The sequence below is a fragment of the Myotis brandtii genome, unplaced genomic scaffold (assembly GCF_000412655.1).
Source record: "Myotis brandtii unplaced genomic scaffold, ASM41265v1 scaffold393, whole genome shotgun sequence".
NCBI classification, from domain to species: Eukaryota; Metazoa; Chordata; class Mammalia; order Chiroptera; family Vespertilionidae; genus Myotis; species Myotis brandtii.
Genome location: NW_005365070.1, coordinates 2,112,166 through 2,122,767, shown reverse-complemented (window position 1 = coordinate 2,122,767; position 10,602 = coordinate 2,112,166). Strand labels below are relative to the sequence as shown.

Genomic DNA, 10,602 nt, shown 5'->3' with positions numbered 1-10,602 from the left:
TGGGTCCAGGCCTGCAGGGAAGGCAGTTAGGGGAGACCAGGCCCACAGGGGAGTACAGTTGTGGGCAACTTGGGCTGCAGGGGAGGGCAGGTGGGGTATCAGGCCCATAGGGGAGGGCCATTGTGGGGGGACAAGTTCTGAAGGGGAGGGCAGTTGGGGGGACCAGGCCTTCAGGGGAGGGCATTTGGCGGGACCAGGCCTGCAGGGGAGGGCTGTTGGGGGGACAAGTCCTGCAGGGGAGGGCTGTTAGGGGAAATCTGGCTGGCAGCAGAAGGCAGTTAGCTGGGTCCAGGCCTGCAGGGAAGGCAGTTAGGGGAGACCAGGCCCACAGGGGAGTACAGTTGGGGGCAACTTCGGCTGCAGGGGAGGGCAGGTGGGGTATCAGGCCCATAGGGGAGGGCCGTTGGGGGGGACAAGCCCTGCAGGGGAGGGCAGTTGAGGGGACCAGGCCTGCAGGGGAGGGCTGTTGGGGGAAATCTGGCCGGCAGCGGAAGGCAGTTGGTTGGGTCCAGGCCTGCAGGGAAGGCAGTTAGGGGAGACCAGGCCCACAGGGGAGGGCAGTTTTGGGGACCAAGCCTGCAGGGGAGGGCAGTTTAGAGTGACCAGGCCTGCAGGTTAGGGCATTTGGAAGGGACAAGGCCTGCAGGGGAGGGCAGTTGGGGCATTAGGCCTGCAGGGAGGGCAGTTGATGCGACAAGGTCAGCAAGGGAATGCAGTTAGGGGCGACTGTGCTGGCAGGGGAGGGCAGTTAGGGGTGACTAGGCCAGCAGGGTAGAGCAGTTGGGGGCAATCAGGCCGGCAGGGCAGTTAGGAGGTGTCGATCAGGCTGGCAGGGGAGTGGTTAGGGGGTGATCAGGCTAGCAGGCAGAAGTGGTTAGGGGCAATCAGGCAGGCAGGCAGGTGAGCGGTTGGGAGCCAGTAGTCCTAGATTGTGAGAGGGATGTCTGACTGCCCATTTAGGCCCAATCCCACCGGGCAGTCGGACATCCCTCGAGGGGTCCCAGATTGGAGAGGGTGCAGGCTGGGCTGTGGGGACCGGGCCTCTAGTTTGTTAATAAAATTATATAGATTTCAGGTATGCCATTTTACAATACATCATCTGTAGCCAGTCACATTTTTGTAGCAGTCAAATTTTCACTAGACCATCCTGTAAAAGATAAAAATGCTTCCAATCAGGTAGTAATGGGAGAGAGAATACTATTCCTCCTAATGAATTCTGGATGAAAGGCATTGATGAGATTGATCTGAAAGGAGATATGCAGCGAGGCAAGTAAGCCAAGGCCACTTTATAACTGCAGATAGCAATAATGACAAAGAGATTTACGTAGAGATAAAACTTAAACTAGAAAACTCTTTTTATTCATTTGTACTTGAAAAAATGACTTCTATCGCTAACCCTCTCGAAATACATAAATTTCACTACCTTTCTGAACTTCTGTACAATTTCCTGATATAGACAATGCTTTTCACAGAACTGGGGAGAATAGACTTATTTTATAACTAAGGCTCTGAGAAGTTAAGTGACTTGATCAAGGCTACACAGCCTGTAGTGGTAAAACTGAAACCCTGTCTCCCAGGTCCGTACTTGTTCTAAAATTCCCCTTTATTATTCTGCTGGGTTTCATTCCACAAATTGAAAGAAAACAACCCAGTATTTTCAGAGCTTAGGTATTTTTTAAAGGGCCACAAAAGGACAGAGGGAAAATAAAGGGGGGGGGGGTTGGTGGTGGTGGTAAGGAGAATGGCATGTCACATATCAAAGGGCAGAAAGAGAAAGGTTTGAAATGCCTTTGGAATTCTCCTCACATGGCTTATACAGGGCAGGGTCAGGGGGGTCTCTGAGCTTCTTTCTTTCTTTCTTTCTTTCTTTCTTTCTTTCTTTCCTCTTTCTCTCTCTCTTTCTTTCTTTTTCTATTTCATTGGCAAGATATCCTTTAATGGCCTGTTCCCAAATCTACTCAGAATATGGCAAAGCCCACACTGGGGTTAAAAGCTGCCAGTCTCATTTTCTCTTTGCAAATTGCACTGTTTATTTTTTTTATGTAGAACAAGTATGACATTAGTATTCTCTGGCAAGGAAAAGGAATAGGCATTGAAGCAATGACACTCCTCTACCCCTGAGTGGTAGCCATTTTGCTCACAATAAACTTAATTAGGTAATTTTTTGCAGCATAAGGCAAATCAAACCAGAATCCTTATTGAAAGTACAAGCATGCCTTTTTAGTGCGTCAATTATGAAAATTTATTATTATATTTATTATTACCCAACACTGTGTTGGATTCTGAAGGACTGAAGGGTAGGGGAAGGAGGTCCAAGAGAAATAGAAGATGTAAAGAAATAAGTCAGAACAAGGAAAATAATATAGTCACAGGACAAATATAACATTAGTGATCCTCTAAGACAGTGATCCCCCAGAAATCCTTGGGATTAAACTGGCAATGCCGGGGTGTCCATAATATGGTATAGCTATTCATTTGTGTCTGGCATAAATTAATAATGGACTCTTGATGGTTCTAGTTAGTGTCTACCTGAAAACATCACCATTCATCCTCTAATGACTTTTACCCTCTGGCAAGATAGTAGGTCATTTTGGTGGAGTAAGGGATCTCTTAACTCATAAAAGTAGTTTATATTCACCTAAAGAATTTGGGAAGCACTAATAATATAAATTGAAAATAATGTAATGTGGTATAACATAATAATTGTTAAGAGCTAAGCAAGGAGTGGTCATTTATTATGGATCTTTGGGCAAACCATTCCATAAAAATCTTAGGTGAATGCATATATATCCTTAAATAGTTCCAGAAAATAATACACTGCTGTTGATTATGAAAGGGAAATGCAAAAAAAAAAATCTGTTTCATTTTCAAGGTATGGGTCCCTGAGGAATATACTCATATTAAGGTGGATAAGTGATCAAATATATACAAACTATTTTTTCTAAAATGTTCATATTTTAAATCACATGCTTTAGAAAAATTTGATGACATAAAAACCAAATATAATTTTTTCCTGTTGCCTTATCTCATTTACATTAGAATTTGATTTCAAAATTTCAGGACCACCTCTTTTGCATAAATCTAGATGTGTCTGCAAAAAGAGACTATTCTTCTAGGCAGGAGTATGCAGGGACTGAGAAATAGTTTTGGAAAACCTCCAGAAGCTTTTCCTCACATCACAAGAGTGCTTCATTACAAACTTTGTAAACTGGGAATGATGGTTGGAAAAGGTCCTCTCCAACTTGGGATGGACAAACTTCTGTCACTGCCCTCAGTTCCTCAGCCCCAATCAAATAGATTAAAAGCCAGATTAAAAGCCCAGCTTTTAATCATAGTCCAGTGGCAGTAAGGGGAAGAAAAAGGGCCCTTCTTAGCTCAAGGAACTTTTCCCCATTATTCTTGGAGGTTTTTGGTTCTCCCAACCCTTAGAAAAACTGCTTGGTGAAAATGGGGGAGGAGGTGGGTGGAGTCTGCTACAAAGAAAATCACTAGCCTTGCTTTTTTGCTCAATTGTCCAACCTGTTCTCACTTAAAAGCAGTAGTTCTCAACCTTTTATTCTTCTTCCACTGTTCCTAAGCACAAAACACTGCCATCAATAGCCTCTTTCCTTATTTGAAAAGATTCTGACCTGCCCCATCTAGGGGAGATTTGCCATTCCCTCACTATTGAGAATTACTGGCTTGCAGAAAACTATTCAATACTAAAATTAGAACCCAAAGGAACTGTCTGAAGTCAAGGTGGGTGAACATGTTTTACCATGCAGAATCATGGAGAAAAGAAAGGAAGATCTTGAGAAAGGAATTGAGTGTGGACTATGCTGGAAAAAATAAGATGAAGGAGTCAGTTATCTTGGCTCCCACACTTTAGATCTATGTGAAAACTTACCTCAATTTTTTTTCAGCTGTAAAATAGGGACGATATACTTATTTCACAGGTGGTTAAAAGAAATTAATGAAAATGGAAGTAATTTTAAAGCATACTGTAAAAATGGTTCTTATTCTGTTTTCAGGTTTTCCTTACCCTCCTTGAGAACATGAACCAGCCAGTTAAATAACTCAACCCTTTTCCAAAGATGTGTGCTTCAAAGTTGTCAGCCTGAGGTCATCAGACCTCAGAAAAAGCCAGATTGAAAAAAATATATAGGTAGTATTACGGCATGTAGAGGGGAACCTAAACTCAAATCTTACATTAATTTGACCTGCATCCTCAGGGAAGAATTAGATCTAAATCCTGCAAGTTGTTTATGCCCCCAAATTCTGAAGCTAAATTATTTCTAAGCAGGAAAGTGGTAGTGTTTTTTACAAAGATATTTGTATTTTTTAATATATTTTTATTGATTTCAGAGAGGAAGGGAGAGGGATAGAAACATCAATGATGAGAGCGAATCATTGATTGGCTGCCTCCTGCATGCCCCCTACTGGGGGGATTGAGCCCGCAACCCCAGCATGTGCCCTTGGCCAGAATTGAACCTGGGACCCTTTAGTCCACAGGCTGACGCTCTATCCACTGAGCCAAACCAGCTAGTGTGATATTTGTATTTTTATCAGCAGTTACTTTACCAAGAACTTTCCAAATGCTCCAGTGGTTTTCAGAGTCACCAATAAGTTCTTAAAATACTACAATTGGAGTATCAGTTTGAAGATCAGCAAGGATGATGCTGCACTCTGAGTTTTTCCTGTGCTTCTACAGCATTTCATACAAACTTTTGTTTTACCAATATACTGTGATCTCCTGGTATCTTATTCATCTTTGTATCCCTACCTGTTACCTGACCCATAGTAGCCATCAATAAATATTTGTTGAATAGCCCTAGCCGGTTTGGTTCGGTGGATAGAGCGTCAGCCTGTGGACTGAAGGGTCCCAGGTTCGATTCCGGTCAAGGGCATGTACCTTGGTTGCGGGCACATCCCCAGTAGGGGGTGTGCAGGAGGCAGCTGATCGATGTTTCTCTCTCATCGATGTTTCTAACTCTCTATCTCTCTCCCTTCCTCTCTGTAAAAAATCAATAAAATATATTTTTTTAAAAAGAAACTGCCCTTCTTTCTCACTTTAAAAAATATTTGTTGAATAATTGACCCTTAATACTTTTTTCTGAAAATTCTATAATGCTTTGATTCTAATTGAGTTTTTGTCAATACTTATAATTTGTCTTGTGACTTATGAAGTGTTTTGGATGACATTTTAGGGAAAGGATTTTTATTTTCCCATCAAAGTTTATTTGGCTTAGCTAAAAATCTTCAGGACACTTTTCTTTTGTATTTTTATAAGGCTTTCTTGATAGTGTACTGATCATGCAGATTAATGATCTAGTTACAAGGTTGAAGCTCTGTGCTTCTAAACACTCATAACAAGATATGAGCCAGCACAACTGTACTTACACTTTCTGATGTACAGGGTGTTCTACTTGATGCCATCATTCTCCTCCAGTTTGAACTGAAAAATAAAAACCCACCAGCATAATTAGAAAACATAATGAACCAGAACGCCAAAATCCCTGTTTATATCTGTTTGGCCCATCTAAAATGTGATGCCAGCCACTTTGAAGAAAGTTTTCTTTTTAACTTTTAACCTGTCTTCCTTTCCCAAGTAATGCAAATACCAAATGGGACAAGAATGATGATGGCATTATAGTCAAACATAGTAGTATCTCCTCACCTTCAACACCTATTGAACAAATGAGCCACAGCTGGTGGCTGCAGTAGCAGCAGCATGCTTCTTATTAATGAGCATGCCAAGAACCACATTAGCAAAGGGCTGGAGTGTAGGTCTTGCTTCCCTCCCTCAGGGCACAGTTAGTTTGAAAAAACATTTAAAAGGGCAGTTATCCTGATTTGTGCCTTAATCTTTCAGAGTCCTAATATATGAGCCAAGTGTCCACTTCACGGGACAAATTGTCTTCTCTATTGCTTGGCAGATATTGAGAACTAAGTGAAGTGCCATTTAAAACGGGGCCTTGTGGACAATTCTTTGTCAGTAGTGTGAAATGATACCTTCTAGAAGAAAAGAAACGAGTCCCCTTAATTCTGAAGGCTGAGTACTTTATTAGCATGGAAGTCACATTCTTGCTATAAAGCTATATCTAGGCATGCATAATTTGGGGGGTTTTCTCTGTAAATGGTCAACTGAAACTCCTGCCATCACTGCTTTCAGTGGAGAGAAGGTGGCTCAGGCAGGGCGCTGCCAGACCACAATCGCAGGTGCCACCATCCCTATAGTCTGGCTGACACGAAACGGGGCTGGGAGGGGCAGCTGGCAGGGCTCAACCCCACTCCTCCTTCCATACCTCGACTCCGACGCCCTGTTCCCTTCCCTCCCAAACGCTCCCTAACTCCTGGCCTGAGGCTCTAAAGAGAGGAAACCTGTGGTGGGGGACAAGTGGGGAACGTCCTCTACAGAGAGGCGAGCCCAAGAAGAGGGACAAGCCAGGCTCCTCCCGGCTTTCCTGCGCGCGCAGACTTACCTGGTGGCGTGGTTGGGGTCCGGCCGATCCGGTCCCCACTTCTCCGAAGCCGGCCACCACCCGCCGGCAGCACCCCTTAGTTCAGAGCAGCTGGCCACCGAGCCCAGGCTGGGCCGGCGCCTGGCAGAGCCTCCGCAGTGCAGCTCCAGCGCGAGCCGCGCAGTTGCCTAGCACCCGTCCAGCTTGATTTAAAAGGACCAGGGAACTGGCTGGTGCTCCCCGCCTGGCAGAGCACTGCGCATGCCCTGTGCGGTGGTTCTCCTGGCGGCTTCTTCCTGCAGGAAACTGGAGCTCAAATCACAAGAGAGCCAGCGAGTCAGGGTGGGAAGGGGAGAGAAACTGCGAGGCTGCTCCACCCGCAGTGGGCTTATCACAGAGGCTCTGGATGACTCACAAAGGCCCCTGGACACTGTGGTTGTCAGGGAAACAGGGAGTGATGCAGGGCTAGCCCCTAGGCCTGCAGGTCAGTAACGTGACGTTGAGGAGAGTTAGCTCTGGAAGATCGCCTAGATTTGGTTCAGGGTCCCTAACAATGTGGCAGTTGCATACCACCCCACAACCCCACATACACCTCTAACCCTCAGCACAATGGTCTGGCCAGAATTTCTGCCTCTGGTCAAGGCTCCAAGGAACAGTGTCATGAGAGCATTGCCCCCTGGTTGTGCCCCTATGGGAGGTTGGGGGCGACCAGGCTGGAAGGAGAGGGCAGTTAGGGGCGACCAGGCGAGCAGGGAAGGGCAGTTGTGGGTGATCAGGCCAGCAAAGGAGGGCAGTTGGGGGTGACCAGGCCTGCAGGGGAGGGCAGTTATGGGGGACCAGCTCTACAGGGGAGGGCAGTTGGGGGTGACTGTGCCTGCAGGAGAAGGCAGTTGGGGGCGACGGGGCCTGCTGGGGAGGGCAGTTAAGGGTGATTGGGCCTGCAGGGGAAGGCACTTAGGGGTGACCGGGCCAGCAGGGGAGGGCATTTAGGGGTAACCAGGCCGGCAGAGGAGGGCAGTTAGGGGCGACCGGGAATGCAGGGGAGGGCAGTGGGGAGTGACCAAGCTTGCAGGGGAGGGCAGGTCGGGGGACAGGGCCTACAGGGGAGGGCAGTTAGGGGCGACTTGGCCTGCAAGGGAGGGCAATTATGGGTGACAGGGAAAGAAGGAAAGGGGTGACTGGGCCTGCTGGGGAGGGTAGTTAGGGGTGACCAGGTCAATAGGGGAGGACAGTTGGGGCAACAGGGACAGCAGTTGAGGGCAGTTGAAGGGGATAGGGCTGGCAGGGGAGGGCAGTTAAGGGTAACCGGGCCTGCAGGGGAGGGCAGTGGGGGGCAACTGGGCCTGCAAGAGAGGGCAGTTGGGGCAGGCTGAGCTGGCAGGGGAGGGCAGTTAGAGGTGACCAGGCCTGCAGGGGAGGGCAGTTGTGGTTGATCAGGCCAGCAAGGGAGGGCAGTTAGGGGTGACCAGGTCTGCAGGGGCGGGCAGTTGGGGGCAATCGGGCCTGTAGGGAGGGCAGTTAGGGGCTCCTGACTCTGCAGGGGAGAGCAGTGAGGGGTTACTAGGCCAGAAGTAGAGGGCAGTTGGGGGCAACCGGGCCAGCAGGGGAGGGGAGCTGGGGGGGACAGGGCCAGCAGGAGAGGGCAGTTAGGGGTGACCAGGCTGGCAGAGGAGGGCAGTTGTGGGTGATCAGGCCTACAGGGGAGGGCAGTTAGGGGTGACCGGGCTTTCAGGGAAGGGCAGTTTGGGGTGACAGGGCTGGCAGGAAAGGGCAGTTTGGGTGGACAGGGCCAGCAGGGGAGGGCAGTTAGGGGTGACTGGGCCGGCAGGTGAGAGCAGTTGGGGGGGACAGGGCCAGCAGAGGAGGACAGTTGTGGGAGATCAGGCTGGCAGGGGACGGCAATTAGGGGTGATCAGGCCTGCAGGGAGGGCAGTTAGGGGCTCCTGGGCCTACAGGGGAGGGCAGTTAGGGGTTACCAGGCTGGAAGTGGAGGGCAGTTGGGGCAACCAGGCCTGCAGGGGAGGGCAGTTGGGAGTGATCGGGCCTGAAGGGGAGGGAAGTTGGAGGTGATTGGGCCGGCAGGGGAGGGCAGTTGGGAGCGACCAGGCCTGCACGGAGGGTAGTTAGGGGTGAAAGGTTCTGCTGGGAAGGCAGTTGTGGGGGGACAAGGCTGGCAGGGGAGGGCAGTTAGGGGTAACCGTGTCTGCAGGGGAGGGCAGTTAGGGGCAACAGGCCTGGCCGGAGAGGGCAGTTTTGGGTGACTGGGGCATCAGCAGAGGCAGTCAGGGCAAACAGGGTTGGCAGGGGAGGGCAGTTAGGGATGACAGGCCTGCAGGGGAGGGCAATTAGGGGCAACCAGGCAGGCATGGGAGGGCACTTGGGGGTGACTGGTCCTGCATTTAGGGGCTCCTGGGCCTGCAGGGGAGGGAAGTTAGGGGTTATCAGACCAGAAGTGGAGGGCAGTTGGGCCGGCAAGGGAGGGCAGCTGGGGGGACAAGGCCGGCATGGGAGGGCAGTTAGGTTTGACCGGGCCTGCAGGGGAGGGCAGTTAGGGTTGACCGGGCCTGCAGGGGAGGGCAGTTAGAGGCAACCGGGCTGGCAGAAGAGGGCAGTTGAGGCAACAGGGCCTGAGGGGAGGGTAGTTGAAGGGACAGGGCTATCAGGGGAGGGCAGTTGGGGGTGACCGGCCTGTAGGGGGGAGGGCAGTTGTGGACGATCAGGCCTGCAGGGGAGGCCAGTAAGGGTTGACCAGGCTGGCAGAAGAGGGCAGTTGGGGGTGACTGGGCCTGTAGGGGTGGGCAGCTGGGGGGGACAGGGCCGGCAGGGGAGGGCAGTTATGGGTGACAGGGCCTGCAGGAGAGGGCAGTTGGGGGCAATTGAGCCTGCAGGGAGGGCAGTTAGGGGCAACCGGGCCAGCATGGGAAGGCAGTTGGGGGGGACAGGGCTGGCAGGGGACAGGGCCAGCAGGGGAGGGCAGTTAGGGGCAATCAGGCCTGCATGGAGGGCAGTTAGTGGTTTCCGGGCCTTCAGGGGAGGGCAGTTCAGGGGGACAGGGCCGGCTGGAAAGGGTAGTTGGGTGGGACAGGGCCAGCAGGGTATGACAGTTAGGGTTGGCCGGGCCTGCAGGGGAGGGCAGTTGGGGGAGGTGTGGCCAGTAGGGGAGGGCAGTTGGGGGGACTGGGCCTATAGGGAGGGCAGTTAGGGGTGCCTGGGCCTGCAGGCGAGAGCAGTTGGCTGCAATCGGGCCTGCAGGGGAGGTCATTTGGGTTGATCGGGCCTGTAGGATAGGGCAGTTAGGTGTGATCGGGCCTGCATGGAGGGCAGTTACTGGTTTCCGGGCCGGCAAGGGAGGGCAGTTGGGGGTGACTGGGCCTTTAGGGGAGGGCAGTTGGGAGGAACAGGGCTGGCTGGAAAGGGTAGTTGGGTGGGACAGGGCCGGCAGGGGACGACAGTTAGGGTTGACCGGGCCTGCAGGAGAGGGTAGTTGGGGGCCACCAGGTCTGCAGGGGAGGGCAGTTGGGGGTGACCGGGTCTGTAGGGAGGGCAGTTAAGGGTGCCTGCGCCTGCAGGGGAGGGCAGTTAGGGGTAACCCAGCTGGCAGGGGAAGGCAATTAGGGGTGAACGGGCCTGCATGGAGGGCAATTAGGGACAACCGGACTGGCAGGGGAGGGCAGTTGGGGTTGACCGGGCCTGTAGGGGAGGGCAATTGGCGGTGACCAGGCCTGCAGGGGAGGGCAGTTGGAGCGGACAGTGCCTGCAGTGGAGGGCAGTTGGTGGGGACCAGGCTGGCAGGGGACAGGAGTTAGAGGTGACCGGGCCGGCAGGGGAGAGCAGTTGTGAGCAATCAGGCTGGCAGGGGAGGGCAGTTAGGGGTGACCAGGCCTCAAGGGGAAGGCAGTTGGGGGCAATCGGCCTGGCAGGGGAGTAGTTAGTTAGGGGTCAATCAGGCTGGCAGTGGAGCGGTTAGGGGGTGATCAGGTTGGCAGGCATGCAAGCGGTTGGGAGCCAGCAGTCCCGGATTGAGAGAGGGATGTCAGACATCCCCCGAGGGGTCCCAGATTGGAGAGGGTTCAGGCTGGGCTGAGGGACCCCCCCCCCCCCAGTGCACGAATTTCATGTACCAGACCTCTAGTAATAATAATAAAAATTTAAAAAAGCAAAA

General features: G+C 51.4%; 1 protein-coding gene across 1 annotated transcript in view; it reads right to left on the bottom strand.

The window, feature by feature from the left end:
- Nucleotides 1–6,671, bottom strand: part of CCDC160 (coiled-coil domain containing 160) — a 16,353-nt gene extending 9,682 nt beyond the window's left edge. Inside the window, exons 1-2 of the mRNA XM_005872829.2 lie at nucleotides 6,462–6,671; nucleotides 5,380–5,434 (exon numbers count right to left, since the gene is read on the bottom strand). Of these exons, the coding sequence (XP_005872891.1) occupies nucleotides 5,380–5,418 (39 nt within the window). The 5' untranslated portion in view covers nucleotides 5,419–5,434; nucleotides 6,462–6,671. The remainder of the gene's footprint in view (nucleotides 1–5,379; nucleotides 5,435–6,461) is intronic.
- Nucleotides 6,672–10,602: the final 3,931 nt, after the last annotated feature.